Genomic DNA, 27865 nt, shown 5'->3' with positions numbered 1-27865 from the left:
AATAATGTAATTTTTCACAGTCACTATGCATAGTGATACCCAGGCTTCAAATGAGTCTCAGTTCGGGTTGGCTTTTTATTTAGATTTGTTTATGGATTAAGCAAATGAGATATAAGTGTTAATTTTTGAGCTTTAGAGGTGCTGGTAAGAGAAGAGCCAGGCTAGCTGTGTCCCCCTTTTTTTTAGTCTTTATGCTAAGCTAAGCTAAATGACTGCTGCTTGTAGTTTCATATTTAACAGACAGATATGTGGACAGTTTTAATCTTCTCATCTAAATCTTGGCAATAATATGAACAAGTGTATTTCCCAAAATGTTGAACGCAGTAGCTATTTTTATTTTTAAACATAACTAAGAGGAATCCTATTTACTGGGTCATGTAGACCTGTAGAAAATATTGGAATTTACCCAGTGCACCATGACCAGTAAACACCCCAACAGCAGCAGTACATTGTGTAGTGTGCCTGATGCCGACCTAACTCATTCCAGGAGCTCCATGGTAGTCACATGTACCTAGTTCATTTTGCCAAGCTTTCCCATCCAAGTCAATTTCACAGCCCAGCTGTAGTGAGTTTTTTTCCCCTTTCGTGTCTTTCAAACTCGATTTCAAAGAGTTCTGGGAGACAGCAGTGTCCTCAGTGTTGGTCGATCACATTTTCTCATTAATCTAAAGTCGCCGTAGATGCCTTCCGATTACGACATGAATAATAAATAGGCCTGTTAGTCTCCTGTTTAATTCACTGTCTATCTGTGTGCATTAGGGAAGCTGCTTTTCCACGGTAAAAAAACCCAAACAGCCTCAGACACATGACATTGTTGTTCCAGACTTAATAAAACAACCAGTCAGGATGTGTTATTGTGTTCCAGTGGACTGGGCTGCATAGAGAAAAAAAAAACAGTGTCAGTGTAAAACCACTAATACACATAATATGGTTTAGGTTCTGATGCTGGTGTGTCACAACTAATATTTTTCTTGTGATATGTGATACGATGCTTCGCTCCCCTCTATCAGATTAAGTGACAGCCTTCATATTTCGGTGTGATTACACCCTATATCAGTTGCTTGTATCAAAAGCCTTGATGTGACTTGAGCTCTAATTTGCAAAGCAATTACAGATTATGACTAATTTCCGCTATGGTGTTTGACAATTTTTAGAATTAAACGAGAGGGAGATGAGGGATGAATTCCCATTCTGATGCACCTACCAGTGTGCTGCAGGTACAGATGTAGAGGGGCGATGTATATCTATTTACGGGCTAGAACCAACACGGATCTTTGGCTCGTTAAATAACCATCCATCATTGATGTCTTCCTGATTATCATAGCATTAATGCTACATATGAAGCTACCATAAATAATTCAAAAGTTGTCCACCTCAATAAAAAGGACTTCCTTCTGGTCTTATATCCAGTTTGTACAACATGTGCTGCTCCTTTGCATGATGATTGTCAAGGTGTTATGTCTCCACCTAAAGGTATCCTACAGAACTGAATACAAGTCACGCGTCTGTCTGTGAGCCCTGCATGACAAAATGCTGAACTGATAGGCAGGATAATCATATAAACACTCCAAGCAGCATTTTAATCAGAGGCAATTACAGATCTCTGTCATATTTAATGATACATGAGGTATACTTGTACATGAGGTACAATGTGATTAGGCTTGTGAAAATAGTGGAATTCAAGGGAGTATTTCCCTGGAATTATGTGTATGTGTCCAATTACACCCTCATATCTATACAGTTTTTAATTAAAAAACAGCTGCTTAAGTACAAAACACCATTAATCCAGCAGTGTTTTATATATTGCATATTTATTATTCATATTGAACAATATATTTTCATAATCACAAGAAAAATACACAATAGTAAAGGTGCTTCTGTACAAAACTTTTTAAGTGGCTAAAAATATAAAGTGAACTAGGGGGCAAATTTTACATAAACTCCGAAAGTTTTTCCTTCACTTTCTCGTCGATGTTTGCAAAGTATTTCATTTGGGCAAGCAGTGCTTTGGCTGTTTGAAGCTCTCCTGAAAAAGGAGAAAAGAGAGTGCAAAAGGAAGTTTAATCAATGACTCATTCGGCGACTTAAAGGAAAGCCTCAGCATAGATTACAAAGAAATGAGTGGGAGGAACAGAAAAAAATTCAATGCAGCGACTGAGTATAATACCTTTACGGAGGGCAGCGTCTATCTGCACTGTCAAGTCTGCCAGTTTCTCTGCAAGTGAGGGGGAGACGAATTTCAATACTGCACATGTTAACAAGCCAGAGCACATAGGGTGCTTTTTATTTCTACAGAGGAAACTCAAAAGCAATCTCGCCTCTGAGAGTAACTGCATGATTTGAAGTTTAAAAGCAATTAAAACAAACCAGATTTTAAAAAAGTAAATCAAAGATATATTGCGTTAACATAATTTGACACCATTATGTTCACAAAACAAATTGGAGAGACCATATAGACAAAGATAGATTTCTGATAATGTGTGCGTTAATAATTGAGTTTCAACCTTATTGTGCATTGTAAAGCAATTGTGGCCATTCTGCAACTCAGTGGTACCTTTGGGGGGTCCTGACCCACAGGTTGGGAACCACTGCTGAATGTGACTGGAACCTATTTGGTTCATAGTGCACTATGTGAGGCTCTTTAACATTCTGTCCTGCAGTCAGTGTGTCAATTCTGTATTACATAAATACATATCTGATGTGTTAGCACTACTTAACCAGGTACTTGTTCATCTGTGTTAATTTATGATCAGATTAAACCACTCAACCAGACTTTCTCTCAATAGACTGAACCTACCTTTTGTATTTTGGCCGATCTTATTGGCTTCCTCTGGAGTCTGTGCTCCATCAAGAGCTTCATTGATCTCCATCAGCTCCATTAGAAACTGCGAATCAGCTCCGGAGTCTGTGCCCTCTTCTATACGCATCCCCTCCAGCTCCAGCTGAAACATATGATGGGAGTTCATCAAGCTGAACCGCTCCTTTTAAATGCATTTCACTACTATTGGACTGTCAGATGGTGATGGCGTTTCTTTAGAACAATGGCACAGACTGACAAAGAGCTTGGAGTTATGAAAATAAACTATTCATTAGAATTTGAATCAGAGAGTTCAAACTCACCATATAAAGACCACGACTCAAAGGCTTAAGCAGAGTCGTGTATGCTTTGTTCACAAGAGCCGACTGGTGTTCTGAATACTCCTGTTCTTTCTGCAAAAGAAGGTTCTGTTAAATTTTCTTCTAATGATGCCAACTTTAATCCATATTTATTTACTTCAAATCTGTGCATATGCATTTGAAACAACATATGTTCACATTATCCAGAGTTCCAAAAAAGGGAGTTACATGGGAGGTATTTTATACCTTGCCACCCCAATCTATACCACTGTCAATATGTGAAACACCAAATCCTTGGTGATACAGAAAATTAAGTGTATGATATAGAGCTACTTCTTTGTAGCCAAGCAGTTTGGGACCCTTCAGGGGTTGCAGGTGTAAGTTTGACACGACAGATGTGTAGAAACAAGACAGGGAGGAAAATACCTTGGAAATGGCTGGCAGATCCGAGTACATTTTGCAGCTATCACGTCTGTCAGCTCTTGTGAAAATCAATAGTTTCAAGCTCTGGCCCATGGGCCCGTCATATAGAGCTGTTTCTGTAATAACAAACAGTGCAGTAGGTGGCTGCCTTGTAGCCTTGTATAAGTAATGAGTTTTCCATATATGATGAAGACCCCTGAGGCTGGAAGATGTCTAATTAAGAAAAAATGGCCAGAGGTGCTGATAAATTAAACAGAGTCAGTACATTATTGGACAGGTTGTGTGTGTGTAGAAAACATTTGGGCTTCCTCTCCTCTCTCAAATTGTGTTGAATATGAGTTTAGCTTTCATATCATATCATGACAACATTGTGCATTGTGCTTTTCCACCTGAGTGTACAGAATAAATTATGTGCTAACACACCTCCGCCTCCTCTCCTCCTTGTACTCATAATGCTTATTTCTTTATACTGCCATGCAATTTCCTTTAATGATCCATGAGGGGGAAACTGGATTATGTGAAAATTTTATCAACTATTTACCACTTTATAAAATAACCTCTAAGGGTCATTTCATGTCAAATCAGACAGAATCCAGGAAAGTAGTTGCAGCATCATCTCAGATTTTGTTCAAAGTTTGTCTATATAATGTTTGAATCCCAAACAGAAGGCCTGTAAAATATTTGACCATGTCTGAGCAATAATATCTTGAAAGGTATTATTCCTAGACTCACCAAACTTTGTAGGATGGAAGACAAACATGTTCTCAGTATGACTGAACCATTAAAAGTTTGTACTGCACGCCTATTGATTTTCTATAAGGCCCTAGTTTCCTGCAAAATTCCCACCCATATGGTATCATAATTTTTTCTTCAAATGCAATCTTTTATTAATACTGTGCCAACATTTGAGGTCTCTACCACCAATGGACATGAAGATATTATGAATAAAACATTTTCACCTCATTTTCATAGGACCAAAATGAAAATGTATGTGGAAATAGCTTAATGTATGGTCATTTAGTGTACAAAGTACCCAATGTCCTTCCATGTTCCCGTCATAGATAAATACACACAGTTAAAGGCATCGTTTTAACTCTAGGAGAAAAACCTCCATAATGAAGAAGTACGGTCTTCCCTTATTATCTGTACTTATGTGCATCTCAGCCTCTGAAATATTGATTAGAGTAAAGAAATCCATGTTGTCTGTAGGCTCCTTTTACTCTAGGTCATTATTGCAAGCTATATTCTTTCTATTATGGCATGTAGCTTTCTAACATGCACACTGTAAAATTACATGTATAAACACATCCAACCTTTTATGTGGAAACATATTTAGATTCTCCCACTGGAGCTTGAGAGGGTCATTTAAAATACCACTCATTTCTCCTTATACCAGAGGTTTTATCAAAATATGTAACTTATTTTCAATATCCAGCACTTAACTGGAGACACAGTATCCATCTCAAATGCCTTCTATTCCAATGAACACACGGAAAATGTTTATCCTTTATTTCTTACAATTCCAACGACACAGGAGTTCAATAATCATGGAGATACTGAGGCAAAAAAAATTAATCCTGAAATGGATGTTTTTCTGCCATACGTAAAATACCTCTCAAATCTGTGTCTATTTTTGTATGAAGGAAGGACATTGGCACTTTATACCCTTAATAACCTTACATCCAGCAATTTCCATGTAGCCTATATTTTTATGTTCCTACTAGCTACCCCACATATCATTTTGGTCCTATGAAAATGACCAAAACATGCTACCATGCCTTGTTTTATTCATTCGTTTGATCTTCATGTCCATTGGTGGCAGAGACCTCAAATATTGGCACAAAACGAATAAAAGATTGTATTTGCAGAAAAAATACCCTAATGATTGATATCATATTGGTGCAAAAATGTGGGTTTGAAGTACCCTCAATATCACTCTCATTTAGGAATTTTGCACTTTTTTCCAAATCTTATAAAAATAAAATGGCATGCAGTACAAGCTTTTAATGGTTTTGGCACACAGAACACATGTTTGTCTTCTATTCTATAAGGTTTGGTGAGGTTAGGAACAATACTTGTCAAGATATCAATGCCTAAACATGGTTTCCCAGATAAGGTCTTTTTGATGCTATAAAAATGAAACAATACCAAAGGCTAAAAAAATATGAAAACATAGGATTTGAACAGAAATATTTTACAGGCCTTGGTTTTGGGATCCATTCATGATATAGACAAGGCTTGAACAAAACCTGAGACAGTGCTGCAAACAGAATGACCCATAAACACATTCAACTTTAAACTGCTCAGCTGCATTGGGACAAGACTTATTTCTTCCTGTGACATTTTTAAAGCTTCACAAGTCAAGGATTGTATGTAAAATATAGGCCTAACTGTCTCCTCGGTCTAACTGTGCTTTGGGCTGCATGTGATTTACCAGGTAGATCAAACTTTCTTTTCTACAATAAATTCTGGTGTTGAAAAGGTCACCTTTTCTTTTCTGTCTATAAGAAGTGACAAATCAAAAGTGAAGAGGAAGAAAAGGCCAAATATATCCTTAACAGCAGTGAGTGCTTAATGTCTTTTCCTTTTATTGTCCTTCAGTAAAATTCATCACCAGGAGTTTGCTATGTGTACATACAGCATGCAAGAGCTAACACACTGAGATCATCAATTTATAGATACTCACTGTGTATGTAACTCTGTTTCTTTCGGGTTTAGTTTCTGCCACTTATTTTTCCATTCTCTGCCTAAACACACCTTTCAATTCAAAAGATGGATTTTAGCTATAACTACACAGTCTCTTTGAGACACGTAAGCGATTATTTCTCCCTTCAGAGCTCTTCAAGTGAAGTGAGCTTAATACCACAGATCTATTGTATCAGGAGTTATGAAATATTGTACATAGATGATAAAGGGTTCTAGACAGACATCAGACAATTGTGAAACTTTCACTTGCTTAAACGTTACTTAATTTCTAATGACTTTTACATACATTGTACTAGGGCTGCAACACACAATTACTTTCACCATCAATTAATATGCTCAGTTAATCATTTAACCTATGAAAATAAACAGCAAATCAAAGGCCAAGGTAGCATCTTCAACTGTCTTGTTTTTCACGACCAACAGTCCGAATCCCAAAGATATTCAATTTCCAGTTACAAATTGGAGAAAAGCTGCAAATCCTCACATTTGAGCAGCTACAACAGAGAATGTTTTGCATCTTTGATTGATAAATGACTGAAACAATTAATAGATTATCAAAATAGTTAGCAATTCATTTTCTGATGATGGACTTATCGATCATCAATCATTTCAGCTCAATTTAGTACCTAAGTTTAAGTAGTTTAATACTACTTAAATCTTAAAGTTTATGGAACTGAGCCATCATTAATGTTATTAATTACACTTGTGCCTTTCCTGCGACAAATTGAAAAGAGTTAAAAGAGTCTATCAATATAGTACATTGATCACATCATAAAATTTAAAACTGTGTTATAAAGCTTTTAGCACTCCATCCATTTATTTACTTTTTTTTTTAAACACACTACTTTTTCTTTCCTTTTTTCTTTATTGAAGGCATGCACTTTCATCTTCTCAGTTGTTTAGCTTTTGATTCCTTGAACTTGCTTGTCTTGTCTTGACCTTGTCTGCTTGGTAGCTTAATATGGGGAAAGCTGCCATCCAAGGGCCTACATTTGTCAATGTCTTTTAACAAGCTCATCTTTCAACTTTGCATGTGCGTTTGCATTTGAGTTATTCCCCCGGCCAAATCACATTGAATCATACTTACAAAACAAAACACACAGCCAAGTGGCCTATTAGTGACAAGGGGTCAAACACAATTTCCAGTGTCACTAATAGATAGGGCAGCCTCAGCTGACTCCGAGACCATGTTACTCAGCTGATCTTTATTCAGATTACACTTACAAACCCCTGCCTACCACAGATTTCTGGCTGAAGTTGTCTGGATGTAGAGACCGCTGGAGCTGCAAGTATCTTTTCTGAAGCTTTTGTAAGTCCAGTGTGAATGTGTAGTCACTAAAAAGAGGCAAAAAATATGGCAACATGAAACGATTTGCTCACTTAATAATTAAGATGTTTATGTAGATAGGATAGTGGGTAGTAGTTGAGGAGAAAATTACTCACCAATCCATGATCTTGAAGTAGGATGTCCCTTCTTCAGGGGGCTGGACTACTTTGCATGACAAGCAGAAAAATGCAGGTGTTTTGTCAAGAGACTGTTTGCAGTTCCAGCAGTTCAGTTTCACTTGAGTTGCACAGTAATTCCTTGGCGAATTGACTTGATTAGTGTAATTAATTATCTCTCCTCCTTTTCCCAGTGCTCTGAGGTTCGTGTTGCTGAGCCATGTGTCCTTTTTGAGGAAACTGGTAGACAAACAGTGTGCTGAATATGTAACAGCTTTAAAAACAGACTGCCGATTCGTCATCATCCGGTTTGACTGCAGTAAAGCCCGGGATGAGCACGCGATCCGCAAAGAGTTCAACGACAACATTTCTGAATTTGAAATACACTACTTGGTGGTGTTGATCAAACAATCAAAACATACGATCCTCTTGCCGTCAAAACATTCACATCTATCAGAAAGACAGAGGAAGAAGATGCGTCTTCTTCTACGTTTGTTCAAAGTCACACACTGCCACCGGTCGGTTCGGCGGTGAAACTGTCTCGGAGCTGCTGGGAAAAACAACGGCGGCTAGCAACGGCAAACACAAATTTGTTAGCAAATATAGACTTTACAGTAACGCTGGATTTGATAGCAGCCCATCAAACGTAGTAAGTCGAACAACCTAGGACTTTTAACACATGTTACCAATGTTCCGCTGCCATATTAACCTCGGCGTTTGCCGGGACGTAAACTTCAGGTAACAAAAGGAGCCGGTATTAAATATGTAGCTAGGTTAGCTCACCAGCTAACAGCAGCCTAGCCTGGTTTGCTAAACGTGTTTTAACATGAGTGACTGTTGTTTGTGGACAGTGTTGCTAAGTAGCTAATTGTCAGATACTCGTATATTTCGCTAAAAGACTGTCTAATAATTTAATGCCAGGCAGAAAAAAAAATCACTAGCGTTAACTTTCTGCTTGGACGCTGTCTCAGCTATCTGGCCAGATGACAAAGACATCCCATGCTAGCCATCCAAATGAACAGTACCTGACTTACTAAAATCATATCCGTCACAATTCACACTGGTAATAAGACCTGTGACCTATAAAGGCACATGTTGCCTATGGTAGAGTGCTGTTAAAATTTCACTTGTATCAGTATCACGCAAATATTTAACTTTATTCACGCCTTGTGCTAACGTGTGTCATGTTTGAAAACAGCTGGAAGGAAGGAACCATGTTTCCATTTCCCAATGTCTTTTTCAGATATCCTTTTCAAGCCCATGGCGACAAGAGGGGCAATGGTCCATGAAGACTTATGGATACACAGAGAGTGGCTTGTCCACCAGGGACAACATCAGGCACTGGAGCACAGATAACACCTTCAAAACAGTGAGTTATTTCGTTTACTGAGTGTACTTGTTGCTGTCACATCATCTACCCAATTTAAGACAAAGGCGAGGTACTGTATTGCAATAGTTGTTATGTGTGCAAAAGGTACTCTGAAGTTGAGCCAGTCTAATATGCGTATTTGGCTAAGGATCAGACTAGGCGTCTTGACTCCTCGCCTTTACAGTTTCCTAACAAAGTACAAGCTGTGATGAATGCCAACTCCCCACTCTTGTTGTGTATGTGAAGGTGTGCGTTTTTAGGGGGAGGCGGGGGTACAAAAGTTGAGGGTAAAGTATTCCAGAGAGACAACCAGTTGGAGACAGCAGTTTCTATAAGGTAAACAGGATCTCTTCCTGAAGGTCGAGGGAGGTGCTTCTCAAGGCCCCCACAGACAATACTCTGGGTATTATTAACGGAAATGGCTAAGAATAGAGAGCAGGGGAGCAAGGTGGCTCCTCTGGCAGTCGTGTTGTTTGGGTTAAACAAGCCAGAACGGAACATCATCTTTAGAGGAGTGACTTCTCAAGCTTACATGTTGGGTGTGTCGCACGCACAAAAGGCTAGAGGTTGATTTAGAGGGTTTTATCTGGCACTGATGTACAGCAGCAGCAAAGGAGTAGTCGTGGATCGGTCTTGGCTGTCTACGTATGGAGTTATCGTGCTTTACAGTCCAGATCTGTAAGTAGAACAACTTTTCAAGTACATAAAGAGCACTTTTATTTATGCTTACATACGAATAGTATTGTTCATTGCGTGGGTTTTTTTAGTTTGGTTATGTTTTATTCCAACAACTATGAGTAGTAACGTTACCGCGTCTTGCTACCTGTGTGCCAGGTGTAAATGTGAGGTTGCTTCTTGAAAGGATTCATATAAGTTTTAGCCCTAATTAAGTGTGATATACAGAGTCCTCTGTCACTTTATATGTAATTTTATTTCAAAATATCAATATACAGACAGGTGACAAATTAAAGGAAAAACTGGCACAGGTCTGAATGCTTGACCCCAACAGTGAGGGATCCTGTGGCTCTGTTATGCTTTGGGGGGCATTTTGTTGGCATTGTTTGGGTCCACTTCTCTCCTTAGAGGGAAGGGTCACTGCAAATCAATACAAAGTCACCAGATCTCAACCCAATTGAGCACCTATGGGAGATTTTGGACTGACGTGTCAGACAGCGCTCTCCACCACCGTCATCAAAACACCAAATTAGGGAATATCTTTTTGAAGAATGGTGTTCCTCAGCCTTGGCATTGATTCTAAAAGTCTCTGGAAGTCCTCTGGAGGAATGAACACCATTCTTCAAAAATCTGGTGACTGCGAAGGCCATAGCATATGATTCACATCATTTTCATACTCATAAAACCATTCAGTGACCCCTCATGCCCTGTGAATTTGGGCATTGTTATCCTGGAAGAGACCACTCCCATCAGGATAGAAATGTTTTATCATAGGATAAAGGTGATCACTCAGAACAACTTTGTATTGATTTGCAGTGACCCTTCCCTCTAAGGGGACAAGTGGACTCAAAACATGCCAGCAAAATGCCCCCTAAAGCATAACAGAGCCACTGGATGCCCTCACTGTAAGGGTCAAGCATCCAGGCCTGTACCGGTTTTCCTTTAATTTGTCACCTGTCTGTATATCATGATATATTACATTTTCTGGTAGATGAATTAAGAAATTGTTGGTGGTTAAAATAGCCAAACTTAAATGTCTGTACCTGACTAAACAAAGTACTTCATTACATTGGTGTAAAAATCACCCAGAGATATCTGGTTGAATAGATATTGTCTCATGTTATATATCCCTATATTCCCCAAATCTATCATTAATTGATAGTGATGTTTCTATGCAAAACCATGGATCAGTATGAGCACCATTACTGACACATAGGATATTGGCCAGATACAACTGATCTACATTGCTGTTTAGTCATCACTGTTGTTGTTGTGTAACAGTGCAATTTTACAGACTGTTTTCCAATTATTCCTAATTTCATAAAATATTTTAGAGTATCTGAGTGCTCTAGAAAATTTGAAGCACTTGATTTGGGTGTCATAATAGGCATCCTCCCAACTGAATGTCAGGCATATGTTTTTTTTTTATTATTAAGACAGTTTTAAATGATTGTTCTGTTTTTTTTAATTTTGTTTATAGCCTGCATACATTTTAAAGGCAGCTGTCTTATAGTCTGTGTATATGTATTTTTTTTGTTTTCTTCATAGGGACAACCCATTAATTCTTAACAAATCATAAAATCATGGCTATGTCCAGTATGACACCCCTTTTGAGAGCAAGATTAATTGTGCCAGTTTAACAATTCTTAAATCAATAACATGGTATCCCACCCAAGTGAAGTCAATAAGGCAATTCTTTGTCACAACAAGCAGGAATCTCTGTTTCATTACTCCCGGCAGCCTTCAAATTAACTGTCTGGAATGTTCAGATGTATGACCTTGTTAGTTAGCATTGTAGTATTGATTTGTCAGCTTGGTATTGTGTTGGGGTTCAGGTAAAGGCCGTGCCAGCATTAATGGGAGGAAGCTTTTTGAGTTTTGACTACGTTATTTGTAGTGACTCAGTATCTCATTCCACCTAATTATGATTATTTCCTTAAATCTTCTTTTTTTCACAGATAAACCATGATCCCCATCACTGAACTGCGGTACTTTGTGGACACACAGCCAGCATACCGCATCCTGAAACCATGGTGGGATGTGTTCACCGACTACATCTCCATTGTTATGCTTATGATTTCTGTGTTTGGGGGGACACTGCAGGTCACCCAGGACAAGATGATCTGTCTGCCCTGCAAATGGGTGGTCAATCAGACCTGCAAGAAGAACTTCAATTCCACCCTCTCCACATCGCTCTTCTTGGAGCCCAAAGGGATCCAGTATGATCTGGACCGCCACCAGTACAACTATGTGGATGCTGTGTGCTATGAGAACAGATTGCACTGGTTTGCCAAGTATTTCCCCTACCTAGTATTACTCCACACCCTTATTTTCCTAGCCTGCAGCAACTTTTGGTTCAAGTTCCCTCGGACTAGCTCTAAACTAGAGCACTTTGTATCCATCTTGCTCAAATGCTTTGATTCGCCATGGACCACTAGGGCGCTGTCAGAGACAGTGGTTGAAGAGAGTGATCCAAAACCAATGAAAATGAATGGCTCAATGGACCACAAGGAGTCTGTTATCAGTGAGGATGTTGAAGCAAGTGTTCCTATGCTCCAAAGGACAAAGACGCGCTTTGAGCAGGGCATTGTAGACAGAACTGAAACAGGGGTTTTGGACAAGAAAGAGGGTGAACAGGCAAAAGCCCTGTTTGAAAAAGTGAAGAAGTTCCGTATTCATGTGGAAGAGGGAGACATTGTGTACAGACTGTACATCCGTCAGACTATCATCAAAGTCATCAAATTTATTTTGATAATCTGCTACACAGGGTATTACGTGCATGATATTAAATTCAGTGTTGACTGTTCAGTGGATATAGAGAGTCTGACAGGTTACAGTGTGTACCGTTGTGCTCACCCGTTGGCTACACTTTTTAAAATCTTGGCCTGTTTTTACATTAGCTTAGTAGTGGTGTATGGTTTGATCTGCATGTATACCCTTTGCTGGATGCTTCGGCGCTCTCTAAAGAAGTATTCCTTTGAGTCGATACGGGAAGAGAGCAGCTACAGTGACATACCAGATGTTAAGAATGATTTCGCATTCATGTTGCACATGATAGATCAATATGACCCTCTGTACTCTAAGCGCTTTGCTGTGTTCCTCTCTGAAGTAAGCGAAAATAAGCTCAGGCAGCTCAACCTAAACAATGAGTGGACACTGGACAAGCTCAGGCAGAGGATAACCAAGAACTCTCAGGAGAAGTTGGAGTTGCACCTTTTTATGCTCAGTGGCATTCCAGACACAGTATTTGACTTGATGGAGCTGGAGGTTCTTAAACTGGAGCTCATCCCAGATGTCACCATCCCCCCGATCATTGCTCAGCTGGTCAACCTGCGAGAGATGTGGCTCTACCACACTCCAGCCAAAATTGAAGCTCCAGCATTGGCTTTTTTGCGGGAGAATTTGAAGTCTCTGCACATCAAGTTCACTGACATCAAAGAGATTCCCTTATGGATCTACAGTTTGAAGAATCTTAGTGAGCTTCATCTCACAGGGAATCTCAGTGCTGAGAACAACCGTTACATTGTCATTGATGGGCTCCGGGAGCTCAAGAGGCTCAAAGTTCTTCGTCTAAAGAGCAATCTCACCAAGCTACCTCAGGTGGTGACTGATGTGGGCATGCACCTCCAGAAGCTTTCCATCAATAATGAAGGCACCAAGCTGATGGTGCTCAACAGTCTGAAGAAGATGGTGAACCTGACCGAACTGGAGCTCATTCGCTGCGATCTGGAACGCATACCGCACTCGATCTTCAGCTTGCACAATTTGCAGGAAATTGATCTGAAGGACAACAACCTGAAGACCATTGAGGAGATCATTAGCTTCCAGCACCTTCACCGGCTGGTCTGCCTTAAGCTCTGGTACAACCAGATTGCCTACATTCCCATCCAGATCGGCACACTGACCAACCTGGAGAAACTGTACCTAAACAGAAACAAGATTGAGAAGATTCCCAGCCAGTTGTTTTATTGCCGCAAGCTTCGCTTTTTGGACCTTAGCCATAATAACCTAACCTATATCCCAACAGACATTGGATTTCTCCAGAATCTTCAATACCTGGCAGTGACTGCCAATAGAGTGAGTATTGAATAGTCATTGTTTTCCAAGCATTTAAATCTTTGCAGTTGATTGTGTATTGGATTCTTTTGTCATGTGTAGTTTGTTAAAAGAAGATTTTCTGCTGTTGAAATATTATGAAGCTGCAAATGCTAATGTCTCTCCTTTTTCCTTCCCAATCTCAACCACCTTGAAATAAAGATTGAGAGCCTGCCTAATGAGCTGTTCCAGTGCAAGAAACTCCGCACTTTGAACTTGGGAAACAATTGCCTGCAGTCTCTGCCATCACGGTTTGGAGAGCTCACCGGGTTGACACAGCTAGAGCTGAGAGGCAACCGTCTGGAGTGTTTGCCAGTAGAGCTGGGCGAGTGCCGACAGCTAAAGAGAACCGGCCTCGTGGTGGAGGAGGACCTCTTCAACACCTTACCCACAGAGGTTAAGGAACAGTTGTGGAAAGTTGACAAAGAGCAGACTTAAATAGGTCTGTGGCTGCAAGTAAAAACAGATACTCACTAACTGGGCCCTGACACAGGTGGAATGCCCACACTATCGCAGAGGGCTTGTTGAAGCAGGCTGCTGCAGTGTACAGCCAGAAGGGTTGGGTATCGAGAACCAGCGCCAGTTTGACAGACCCAAAATAGTGATTCTTACTCATTCTGCTGATTCTCAGCTACTGGTAGTTCTCCTAGTTATTAATTGTCCAGCTGATTTGTATTCCCTCACAAACAACGTCTCAGGCCTTTCCATTATAACTCAGTAATGATGCTTTTTAGCAATAATTAAGCAGTGCCATTGTGATCTGTAGTGTGCGTTTACATTTTGTGCTTCTCAGTTATGGTGGAGAAGTTTGAGTATGCAAAACTGTGGGCCAAGTTTGCTACAGACTGAAATAGATCATGAACAAAGTTTCTACTGTACTTAGTTACTAGAAACAAGAGGTTGCTCTCGTCTAATCCAAATAGTATGATTATTTTAAGGGAACAAATGAGATAGTAAGGTTCTTCATTTCTAGTCAAACTACAATAATCACTTGCTCCAGCTGTTTTGACTTGTATTTCACTCTGAATTGCATCATAACATGCAAAGTAATTAATCATGAAAGGCAAGAAGCTGTAGTACTGTCTTATTTGTTTTTTGAGGAAAAATTTAAGCAGAAGTTCACTTACAATTTTTGACAATTCACCTGATCAAAAGTAAACTACATAGTCAAGGTGGCAATCCTTTACATTTGAGTCAGTAGACCTGGCTCTAACCTGGTATAATTTGTAACTGTTGGTCAGTGTTTTTCCTGGTCTAGAGAGAAGACCATGGCTTTCAACAGTCTACTTATTATTAGGAAATACCTTTGTATCTGTGTGCTGTACTATATTTGAAATTGATCAAGAAAATCATGAAAGTATGACAAAAACACAAAAGTCAGTAGTAATGAGAGGATATTGTATACAGTAGGATGGAAAGGGTTGGTGAAGAGACTGTGTTAGTAGTGCAAGTGTTTCAGAGGCAGAGGAGTTGTCGTTGATTGGCCTAAGTCTTGGTAACAGTACCATGTGAGGTATTAGAGTGCGACCCTTAATCGGAGCCTTTTTGGCAGAGTGGAGTGGTGGTTGGCCTCTTTCTGGGGATAGATGTTCAGTAATTTTGACCTAGCAGTTGAAGAAAAGCAATTATTCTACTATTCTTCTCAGTGAACTAGCATTACAAAGCATCACCCCCATTCAATTAAACTAGAGGGGCAGCTTTTCAGCAAGCAGATACCCAACCCTTACTGCCAATACACTATTAAGTGGGATTTTAACTACATCTATTACATAGCCATGCTGCATTCACATTCTTTGTTTGCAATGAATTGCACAAAAAAATGAACACATTTTGGGAAAAGGTTTGAATGATATAAGTCATGTCAATGTCAAGGAAAGGTTCTAAAGGATAATACATTGCTGGTAATTTGTTTGGAAAAAAAAAAGAAATGTTCTATAAACAGGTCAGATTGTGTTGCCCTCTGTAGACGTAGATGCTTACCTGAAACACTTTTCTTTGCTGTGGTGGATATGAAGTAACCACTGGTCGACTACTCTGGGTGTTGCTGTCTACATACAATAAGTCAACAACCAGACATGTCCTCAACTGTTTTATTTTCAAGAGCCTGGCTTTGTCTTCATTACAGTTTGTTATTAGATCATTGTAATATTTCTATGATGTCTCTATCTTGATAGTAGTTATTCTATTATTTCAATCTTGCTGAACTGCATTAGTAATATTATAGCCACCTTAAAACTAAAAATATTTTAGTTGCTACAAATTAGATTAATTAAGGTGAGGCGAATAAAAACATGGCCGTGTCTGAAAGATCATATTAGTGAAGTTTGAAATCTTATCTTTTTCTAGGTTATAAAAACTAGCTACACTACATTTTATGGAGAAAAAACAAAAAACTTCCACAAATTTATTAGAAGGTATGTGCTTATTTGAGAGAGCCAGGTCTTTCAAGTCAGTTGCCTTAACCACAGTTCACTGCTTTTGTGTTATGTACTGTTTCTGTTGTTTGTTGTGGCATCCGCAGACTTCAAAACAAATTGTAGTACTATTACTCAGCCCCAAGTAACAATGGCAGGGACAGCAAGATTTTTCGGTCTGTTTTATATTTTGTTCAAATGTTCCATTTCATCATTTTATTTGGACATTTCTGCAGACAAGTTGCCACAGTTGAAACCAGTAATCAAATTGGGCAACTAGGAAGACTATGAGATGGATGAGACATTCTTTTCTGTTCTGATGATGGCTCTGCTAATTTTATTTTTTACATAAATGTTCCCCTTAATGCAACTTTTAAGTCTCTTAACGAGTGTTGCTGTGCACTGCTAACAGCTACTAGAAGTGTACATTTTTAAATCTGAAGATTATGACTTTAATTATAAAATAAATTCTACATTTTATTTGTAAAAAAAAAAATATGTAGAAATTTATCAGTTTAGATATTAATTATTGCAGTTAGACAAGATCATTTTGGTAATGAAAGAGAGGTTTATGTTTGATTTTTTTTTTTGTTTTTTTTTTGTGCGTGTGTGTGTGTGTTTGTTTTTGTGCCAGATACAGTCCTCACCTTCTATGGAAACCCATTCCTGACAGGAAAATTACAAAAAAAAACAAAAAGCTAGTAATTAAGTAAAAATCTTACAAAGTAATACAAAGTAAAAAATTATGATTTAATATTTTATCATTTTAGTTTACTAATGTGATATACAAAACTTTGACTTGTTGCCTTACTGCAGGCCGGTCCTGGGTTCAAACCCAATGAAAGTTTGACTTTGCATCATATTTTGTCACAATTTTAACTTAGTATCTCATAATTATATCAGATGTATTTCTATTTTTATCATTCCTAATTTTTCATTTTTTTTCTGTCAGTAACGGACCTCCATACTTTTCAGGTCAGGTCACCTAATTATTATTTATTTCTGCAAACTGTTTTTGTGTGTAGAGAAAAGTTTAATGCTTATTTGCCTGAGAGTGACTCTTCTGCACTTGTGTTTTGCCACAATAAGCAGCACGGTGCTAAAAATGTGGACTTCTGAATACAACATCACTGCACAGCTCTGACACAGCACAACACACTATAGGGGTTCTGGTGTTTTCCCTCCCCAAGAAAAAAAATATTAGTTTATGTTTTAATAAACCTTACTGTGCAAAGAAAACATGGACAGCAGCAATATATACTACAGTAACTAGGTTGAAAAGCATAGGAATAGTGACTGAGTTTAAACTATGTACATTTATTTCAGTAACATGTTTAACTATGCTATATTGTGCAATATTGCCTTGATTTAAACTATGTAAAGGGTAGTTAGTAGTGATGTAGTTTTCTAATGTGCATGGGCATTCTTTTTGTCACATTCATTTTACTAAAGGTGATGGTGAGACTTTGAATTTAAGTAGGTTGCTCTTAGAAGATGCGTTTGCACTATAGCACCTCCCACAAGTTACATTTAGGTAAATGCCAATAATGTTATACAACTGATGTATACAACATGTTTTCTAGTATGGGCATATATAAGGTATACTGTAAAGTTCAAATGAACGACTGCCAGCCATGAGAATGAAATTGTATAAGGTTACTATTTCAGTTTTTTAGAACTATTCAATGGAAGACAAATTAATGGCCCTACAGATACCTCTAAGTCCCATCTAGAGCATTTAAAATGACACCTCAGCAATACATCACAGATTAAGACAATCAAGACTATCCTTATTAAGAGTGACATCAGAAAACTTGATGTCATAGTTGAGTGTTGTAGTGGGCAGTCTACACTGCAAGTAAATGGTCAGTACATAAAAATACATTTTGTTGGTTGCTAGTAGTGAGTGCTATCAGTATGTTTTTGTCGCATAGTTTTGTTTTCTGTATTTCCCCTCATCATTTTGACCTGTTATATTTTTTTTCCATTTTGACAGCTATTAGTATTATTACAGTATAACTAAATTTCTCAGGAAACCAGCTAGTACTCACTTCTTTTTTGAGTTGATTGCCTATTTTTTTACTACACCAGGTATTTTTATTAATTTAAACAGTTGTGATAACATTTTTATATGCATTTCTATACATTATTTTCTAGTTTGGTGTACTTAATATTGACTGCTGGTTTAAAATGTGTTTTTGTGTTTCTAAAGAAACCACTTGGTTTAACCTTGATTATGTGTTTTCGTCAGAGATCACGTATTAATTGAGCCGATCGTTTCATAAGTCTTCATTGTGATTAGCAGGAAGTGTGTGTGAATGTTATCCATGTGTATGTCCACTTTTGTTGTTTGTTCTCTTAAATTCATTATCTTGGGTACAAATCATTTTTCAAGGTTTCCCAACTCAATTCTAATCATAGGTAATGAGCAAATGTGGTTACATATAGTGTTTGCTTGACAAAAGTTCAACAACAAATTCATTAAAAAGGAAATCATCAGTGCATCAGTATTGACATGAATGATGTGACCATGAGTACTCTGAACATGTGTCAGTCTCATCCTCTGTACACACTCCACTATAGGTGAATAAGTAAATAAACTTGGTTGACCAAATTTGCCTTGGTTTTTGTCAGGTTGTTGCTTGTTTGGATGTTGAGTGAGTCTGTCTAATGCACCTTTTCTGTCTTGCTAACTACACAAGTACCATATTAGATAGTGGTCTTTATGATAGTCATAACATTTATTAAGAAGTAACTCAGAAGAACACCTGTATAGGACACATTATTCAATGAACACTTACTTGCTGGAGCAGTTAAAACCTGAGGCTATCTGGATAACGGTCTCGCTAAACACTTGGCCGTCTATAATGACACTACTAGTTGCCATTTTCACAGTCTATTGTAACACAAAGCTGGATTGCCAACTGGACAAAATAGGCAGCTGCCCTGGAGCCCAGAGAGCTCCAAGCTTACTGTGTGTTAACTGTGTTTGTTTAATTTAGTTGAAAATTTGATTGGGAACATGCACCACTAGTGCATATAACAACTAACCTGACAAGGGCCTTGTGGTGCATCCTGCTGTACCACCAAATGTTAAGGCCCTGTCTTGAAGCATCAAAATCTATTTTTAAGACCTTCATTTTTTCAGTTTTGTGCTTATATGTTGGCTATTTCTAAACTGACATGTTGTTTACGCAACCCCAAATCTGGTAATATATCAGAGAAAGCATAAAATTACACATATCTCACAGAGTGGGGACGTTGGGTGTTCATAAGAACAAAGAAGCCTTTTTTTTGCCATGCTGCTCTACAGCAGGTTAAAGGACAGGTTCACTATTTTTCAAGTCTCTCTTAAACAACAGTCAGGTGCCCATATGAACACCAAAAGAGGTTTTCCTCGCTGCAATCATTCCTCCGGTTTGTACTGGCTATGAAAAGATCCCCTTCAAATGCACTTTCAATATAAGTGATGGGGGGGCAAAATCTGCAGTGTGTCCACAGTCATTTTGTGCAAAAATGCTTTTAAAAGTTGATCTGACGCTTATATGAGGCTTCAATAGTCTGTCACATTTACAGTCTTTTTAGCATCAAATTCCCTCTTCTTGTTTCCTCGGACAGTGTTTCCCTGTTGAGCTGTGGTGGAAGCATAGTAACAAAAAGAGGGCACTAAAAAGACTAACGTTGAAAGATATCTACTTGATTTGACTAATTCAGGCAGCTGAAGCTCAGATTAACTTTTAAATACATTTTTACAAAGAAGGAGGACTGTGGGTTTTGTCCCTCATCACTTACATTGAAAGTACATCATGGAGGGATCTTCAAATGGCTAGTATGAACAGCAGGAATGATTGTAGCATGAAAAACCTATTTCAGTGTTCATTTAGGCTCCTGACTATTGTTTTAAGACAGACTTGAAAAATTGTTAACCCGTTCTATGTACAGTATTTAGTCCACATTTAATATTACCGTGTTTTAACAAGTATATGCTCATTTCAAAGATTGTTTCCTGTTTCCAACAGCTGCTTGCATCACCTCTCACAGATCTATTATATTTGTAACTAGAAATGCATTTGCTGCGGAAAATGCGTGTGAATGCTGACAGCTGAAATCACTTGCAAAGCGTTGCTGTAAATACGACACACTTGTTCAGCATCCCCATCTGTACAACTTTGCAGAATTTGATTACCATGGTATATTACATTTTGAGATATGGCAGTTAATAAGTAGTATGGTGGTATTTTACTCATGACCACAGGGTGGGGCTATTGGTGCCATGATTGAGTATGTCGTGCAGATTCTAATGGAGAACTTGTGTACCAAGTTTCATTTTATTAACGACAACAGAATAGCAGAAATATCATGTTATAATGTTACTTTACTGAGGGTAGAATTATATCAAATGTTACACACTTGTGTAGTGTAGGTTTATGTACAACATTCCCAAATTTAGTTGCAATCCAACTTAGCATTGAAGAGTTCTGCATCATCCACACCTTCAAAAGTTTGGCATCCAGTTACAGACAAATGGTAAGTGATACCCAGAAATGAACTCATACGTTTTGTCTGGGGTCATCTAAATATGGTGTTTACCAAGTTTGGTGAAGATTAGATGAAATATGTGCCAACAGAAGCAAAAAGTCCTAAATGGTGGAAAATATTTCAAGGCGCCAATGGACATGGCCTATATCAGTTGAGTCAGCATTGTCCAAGGAACACACTGTTCAAATATTGTTTTGAGACGCCTCATGGTTCATGAGATATGTAAATCATGTAATAACTGATCACATGGTGGCGCTATTGTTCCCATGTTTTCATATGTTAGGCATTTCCACATGGGACACCTGTCCATGTAGTATTAATATTTTAGCACTTTTAGTTTTTGAGATACCACCTTGCAAACATTCCTCCCATAGACTTTCTGTCACGAACTCTTTGTTTTTGGACTTTTTGTGTTTTGGAGTTTCTGGACTCTTTGTCTTTGGGATTTCTGGACTTCTTGTGTTTTGGGTATCATTAGCCCTGCCCTGCTCTGTGTTTTCCCACACCTGCCCTGTATCATAAATAAATCTTTGAGGAACAATAGTGTGAATGAGTATATTTTGAGAACCGCACACCGGGACCTGTTGTTGTTGTTGTAGTACCTGGGACCAGTCGCAGCTAGCTGCTGCCTTCCCCCTTTCCCCTAAGTAGTGGGGAATCCTGGACTAACTGGAGTGACCTGTTGCCCTCCAGGACCCCCTGTGCTCCTGGGTGCAATTGGGAGCATTGGTCAGGTACCTGTGGTGGTGCCAGTACCCTGGCCACCACTCCCACACTCCCTTGGGTACTTCCCCATAAGAAAAAACGGGACCAGCCGCAGTAAATTGCTGCCTTCCCCATTTCCCCCTTTGTTGCATCCATCCATCCAGTGTTGCATCCATCCAGGGATGCAACACTGAAGGACTGGGATATTGCAAAATGAAACTTACTGTGTAATTTGGAGCATCAGAATCATGAATCCAGCTTCACTCTCAGAAATGTTGACATGCCACCAAAACAAGTCATTATTTTAGCAACAATACAGATGTAACTAGTTAGCAAGACTGATTTCAAAACTTAATTCAAGCCTGATGCCTTTCACATTTAATCAGAATAAAAATCACTTTGGGAAAACAATTTCAGCAAAAACTCAAGATTGGTCAATAAGTCAGAGAGAATCTCGAAGAATAGATTGCAGGCTTAATGAAAAAATTCATTCTTTTTCATTCATTCATTCATTCATTCATCAGATGGCATGGTACCAAATCATTATTGTGACAAAAGTAATGGCATATAGCACAATTCAAGTTGATTGGAAATGTAATGTATTATGCTACCAAGTAAAGCAAAAAGGAACTCACCTATTGATTTGCTGGATGAAGATGGGTGAAAAATCATCCTCCACCGTCCAGGCACACATGTGCCAACTCTGTTGTAGAGAGCTGCTGCCAGCTGCTGCTACAATGGTGTGATTGCTTGCAGTAATCACACTAATCATCAGCCTTGACCTACAGTATTACATACACACATGCTGACACTCACACAGTTTAAACATGGGGATGAAAGGATTGTTTTTAGTACAATCTCAAAAGTTAAGAGACAATACAGTACTGTAATGTAAAGCTGCCCATTCTCTTGTACTCTGTATCTACTGATCATCACTTTCTGTCTCTCACCCCTCTTCTCCCTTTCCCTCCCCTCCCTCATTTGGTGACCAACTGATGTTCTGTTCATTTTTGTTATATGAATAGATAATGGACAAAAAGCAAATCTCTTCATTTGCATGTAATACAATTAAAAAATTTAAATTAAATTAAATTAAAACCTAATTTGGCATTTGACAATTGATGAGATAGAAACAAGAAAAATGAAGCATTTCTGGAACGCCTTCTGGCTTTTTACAAGTATTTGCTGTTTTACTGTAAAATAAAGTTTTACCTGTGAGGAAGCTTTGCCAGAATGTCAAGAAAGGTGATAAGAGACAGACTCAGAGACTACCAAATGAAATCAAGCATACTCAAACTCACCTTAACATAGCTACACTGACATCCTCTTTCATTTCTGCGCTTACTCAAACCAACAAATCTCCCCTTAAATAGGCCCTCCAATCTATGTAGGCAGAACCATTTTTGTATTAGGGGGGTCCTTTCCCTTATACCAACAACTGGTGTAAGACAATGTCACTTGTATCAGTTAACAATGTTTACATACACATCAACCACAGTACAATAAACCAAAATAAGTACAAATAACATAAATACAAAACCAAACATTTAACTAAATAAAATAAATCCCCCCAGTACTTGGTCTAACCCATGACATCACTGGTGATGTCAGCAAGATCTTAAAATCAGGATGTGGTTCAGTACCTCCCCCTTGAAAATAGGATTGCATCATGCAGCAACTGTACCGTGATTGTAGAATGGGTGAAAGTTCAGAGGGATATGATGAGGAGGATGAGATGGAGTATGGCTTCAAATAAAAGAAGGAAAAGACAAGAAAGGAGAGACAGAAGAGCAGACTTGTCAGACTTAAGTAGCCAAGGAGATGAGGGCACCACAAAGAAAGTAAGAGTTAATCAGGAAGATTCAGCACCACAAGGAAAGGAGGAGTGGAAATTTATTATTACGTTTGGGAGGGAAACGGTACATTTTCACCCAATGCATATGACAAAAGCAATTGAAGAAGAAATCGGAAAAATCAAGTTTGCCAAATTCCTCAATAATCGAGGAGTCCTTATCTCTGCTGCAAGTAAGCAACAGCAAGACAAAATTCTCAAGATAGAAACACTTGACGGTGTAAGGATCACAACACACATACCTGGTAGTGTAGCTAAAGTGAGAGGAGTCATTTCGAATGTGCCACTAGAAACTTCCAGAGACTTCGGGCAAACGAAAATGGTGTTAAGAAGGACAGCTTGCCTATGCTAGTACAATTTGAAAGCACACTTCCAAAGGAAATTAAAATGGGATGGATCAATTATAGGGTAAGGGGATTTATTCCAAACCCTATAATCAAAATTGGGCATGTGGCTCAACAATGTCGTGGTAAACAAAGATTTGCGAAATGTGGAGGTGAACATGATTACAGAAAGTGTGCAAAGGAAGTCAAATTGAAATGTTGTAACTGTGGTGAAGAGCATAGTGCTGCATTTGGGGGTTGTGCAGTCCAGATTAAAGCAAAAGAGGTACAGAAAAATACAGTAATCATTAATATATCATATGCAGAAGCACTAAAAAGAGAGTAAATGATGAAATGCAGAGCTCAGAAACTTATAAAGAAGCAAACGGCGAAGGAAGCAGACCAGATGGCGGCCTTCTACCCCAGAGAACAAGTAGGCGAGGGATGGAGCAAGAAGGCAGAACAACTACAGCCCCAATAATGCAACAGATTCAATGTTCACATAAATGCAAGGTAAAAGAGGATTCGCTGGTGGTTAATCAGACAAAGTTCATACCCTTCATCTGTAAAATTATTAATTGTGGCTACCAGGCGGGAGAAAAAAAGTGACAGGATTAAGACAGCGGTGAATTTTTGGATATTATAGGATTGAAGGCAGAAGATATTTATGCAATGCTGAAAGTAAACACTGATGGAGGATCTCAGAGTAATGATTAATATTGTTTTTATGGTGATCCACATATTGCAATGGAACACGAGAAGCCTTATTGCTAATGGCCAAGGATTCAAAACATATGTTTTTGGATCAGAACCTGGTTACGTCCATATCTTGATTTTGCTATACCAGGATATACCTCATCCCGATATGACAGGATAGACAATCAAGGAGGTGGTTGTATAACATTTATCAAAGATAAAATAACCTACTGAAGATTGCCATCACTAGCAGAACTGGAATGTGTGATTATCGAAGTGTGTAATGAAGAAGGAAACCTTAAGATAATAAACTTTTATAATCTAGAAGTTGTGTGTTGAAATGTTTAATGCAGTTGCACGTGATAACAGAGGAGAAATCTGGTGCAGTGATTTTAACGCACATAATAGCCTTTGGGGAAGTAAACATACAGATAATAATGGTAATGTAGTTGAAGAACTGATGGAAGAAAGATCACTAGTCTGTCTGAATGATAACAAAGGAACAAGAATATATATATATATATATATATATATATATATATATATATATATATATATATATATATATATATATATACACGTATGTATATATACGTATGTATATATATGTATATATGTATGTATGTATATGTATATATATATATATATATATATATATATATATATATATATATATATATATATATATATATATATATATATATATATATATATATATCTTTCATGTATAGATTGAACACTGGTTTCTAGAAATCTGGCATGTTCTTGTGAATGGAAGGTAAATGATAAGTCCAACATAGGAAGTCATCATTTTCCAATTTTTTGTTCTTTAAATCTGAAGGTACATGATCAAGAAAGATACATGTTAGAGAAATGGTGCTTTGGAAAAGCTGACTGGGGAAAATTTCGAGAATATTGTTTGGAGGAAGCTAATTCAATTCCAATGGATGGTAATATAGGAGAATGTGTAACTGTAGTGACTAAGTTAATTTTGAACGCTACATCAAAGAGCATGCCTATGAGTAGAATTACCGGAAAATGGAAAGTTGTGCCATGGTGGAATGAGGAATGCACCAAAGCTGTAATAACGTAATAAAGCATTACAAGTATTAAGGAGCAACTTGAATCAAAAACATTTAGTAGATAGGGAGGGAGCCCAGTATTTGTATTTATATCTGTATTTGTTGAGACAGCAAAATTATTTGTATTTGTATTTGTATTCGAATAAAAGTGGAAATAGGCTTATAAATCCTGTTTTTGTTTTTATTATACTCTTAATTTTAGAAAATTTAAGTGTAACAATAAGTGTTCATGAATAAACTATCTTATGAGGGAGGTCCCCACACCAAGTCTCCAACTGGAGTCTCTCAGATCACAGGCGACTGCACTGACTACTGAGCTAAAACTTTATTATTGCCTCATTGCAGACAGACCTCTACCTATGTATACACCCATAACACAGAGACAGCACAGCATGTAACATGGAGAGAAGAACTTCAAAGGCGATTATTGCTTTGCACTTTTCATTTATTGCCTACTCTGTGGAAAGGGGAAGGGGAACAAGAGGTTATGGAGAGTACCCTTGAGAGCACTTCGCTTGTGTCAGTAGCTCAGCTTTATCTCTGGGGAACACCCTCAACTCTGGGAGTGATGTCGAAATAAGGAAATGTGCGTCATGTAGCAGGTGGATGTGACTCCCTTCGTTGAGACCTGCTGATAGACGTTACAGCGGAGCAGAGGAGAGAGACTGAGATAGCGATGTAACCGACCTGCGCACTGAAATGTTTTTATTTTCTTCCTGAGAACAAGTATTTTTTAAATTATTTGTATGAAACAAATATTCTGAGAAAAAAACAAACAAAAAAAAACACTATTTGTGCTTTGCAAAAGAATGTATTTGTATTCGGGCACACTCCTATTAATAGACTACCAAAGAAAAAAGCTCTGATTCGTAGAGGTATCAAATCTAGTAAAAAGAATACATGGAGGGAATTCTGTTCTGCTATAGATAAAGAAGTGAAACTACAGGATGTTTGGTTAATGTTGTAATTGTAATGGCAAAAGGAAGTACACCAACATTCCAGTGTTAGAGGATGGAGAAGTAATTGCTGTTACAGATAAAGAAAAGGCTAATATGTTTGGTAAAAGCTTTGCCAATATTCACAGCGGAAATCACTTAGATGATAGTCATAAAAAGAGAAAAGAGGAAGTGCTAAATGTTAATCATGATAAAACTAAGAAAAAAGATGATGACAACTCAACCCTTAATGCTGAGATAACAATTAGTGAATTAAAAATAGCATTACACAGCTGCAGGACAGAACCAACTAAGTTATGTTATGTTTTGTAAACTTCCTGATAAAGTTCTAAGTCTCTGGAACTTTTTAATAAGATTTGGAGAGAGGGGTTGCTGGCAAAAAGCTGGAAAAGTGCACTCATTTAGCCTTTTATTAACCCAGTAAAGATCCAAATGTTCTTGGAAATCACAGACCAGTTGCTTTAACATCGCATCTATGTAAATGGATGGAAAAGATATTAGTCAGAAGGCTTGATTATTTCTTAGAACAGAGGATTAATAGCTTCTTATCAGAATGGATTCAAGAAAGGAAGATCTGACATGGATGCTATTGTAAGGTTATCGTTATGACTCTATGTCGAGGGAATCCCTCAAGAAAGTGCTTTTAGCCCAGTGTTATTTACTATCATGATCAACGATATTTTTATGAATTTAGATAGAAGGATATGTTCTTCACTTTATGCAGATGACGGAGCTATATGGATTAGGGGGAGAGACCAGACAAGCATGCTAAGAAAGATGAAGGATGCTACTTTAAAGGTAGAACAATGGTCATATAATTGGGGTTTCAGACTATCTACCAGTTAGATGTGCTACATACACTTGACTAGGAGGAGGGAAGTAGATGAAGAGAGGCTTCATTTATATGGGAAACCAGTGGTAAAAGTAAAGGAATTCAAGTATTCAGGAATTTGGCAGGATGAAAGATGTACATGGAAGACACATGTTGTGAAAAACTAGAAACAAAATGTAAAAAAGTAATTAATCTAATGAGAACTATATCTGGATATAACTAGGGGGCAGATAAGCAGACACTACTTACTACTCAATACTCTTAGGAAACAGTGGATTGTTTAACAGAATATAGTAGGTGATAGGATTTTCATTTATTTCATTTTTATTTTTAATTTTTAATTTTATTTATTTATTTATTTGAGTAAGCTATTGTAAACAGGATCCCGTTCTACATACTCCGGTACGGTAGGTAGCAGTATGCACCTATAAATTGGCATTGCAGTCCGCCAATAAATGCAAAGAAGAAGAAAAGGAAGAAGAACCTAATCTATAACTCAAGAAACTCAGTACTTTAAATCAATAAACAATAAATAATGACCTTAAATACTTTTCTATCTCGATTAAACCGTAAATGCAGATGTAAATGTAACAAAACAATGCGAAACACAAACAAAACCCAGGATAGTATGTGACAGC

The 27865-nt window shown here is 38.0% G+C and overlaps 2 protein-coding genes across 3 annotated transcripts; one reads left to right on the top strand and one right to left on the bottom strand.

The window, feature by feature from the left end:
* Window positions 1-1792: 1792 nt before the first annotated feature.
* On the bottom strand, window positions 1793-8164 carry hscb (HscB mitochondrial iron-sulfur cluster cochaperone). The gene is made up of 6 exons (XM_044330180.1): window positions 7690-8164; window positions 7485-7581; window positions 3121-3210; window positions 2798-2942; window positions 2168-2215; window positions 1793-2026 (listed from the first exon to the last, which is right to left on the bottom strand). Exons 1-6 carry the CDS (start codon window positions 8055-8057, stop codon window positions 1932-1934), a joined length of 843 nt encoding a protein of 280 aa, XP_044186115.1. The 5' UTR covers window positions 8058-8164; the 3' UTR covers window positions 1793-1931.
* A 37-nt stretch (window positions 8165-8201) lies between these two features.
* On the top strand, window positions 8202-18856 carry lrrc8ab (leucine rich repeat containing 8 VRAC subunit Ab). 2 transcript variants are annotated; one of them, XM_044330162.1, is made up of 4 exons: window positions 8202-8338; window positions 8933-9058; window positions 11692-13810; window positions 13991-18856. In XM_044330162.1, exons 3-4 carry the CDS (start codon window positions 11699-11701, stop codon window positions 14264-14266), a joined length of 2388 nt encoding a protein of 795 aa, XP_044186097.1. In that variant the 5' UTR covers window positions 8202-8338; window positions 8933-9058; window positions 11692-11698; the 3' UTR covers window positions 14267-18856. The 2 variants fall into 2 exon arrangements, with proteins under 2 accessions (XP_044186097.1, XP_044186105.1); XM_044330170.1 differs by lacking the exon at window positions 8202-8338 and adding an exon at window positions 8366-8427.
* Window positions 18857-27865: the final 9009 nt, after the last annotated feature.

The sequence above is a fragment of the Thunnus albacares genome, chromosome 2 (assembly GCF_914725855.1).
Source record: "Thunnus albacares chromosome 2, fThuAlb1.1, whole genome shotgun sequence".
Lineage (NCBI taxonomy): Eukaryota > Metazoa > Chordata > Actinopteri > Scombriformes > Scombridae > Thunnus > Thunnus albacares.
Note: the sequence above shows the minus strand (reverse complement) of the source record. Positions and strands in the feature narration are given on the sequence as shown.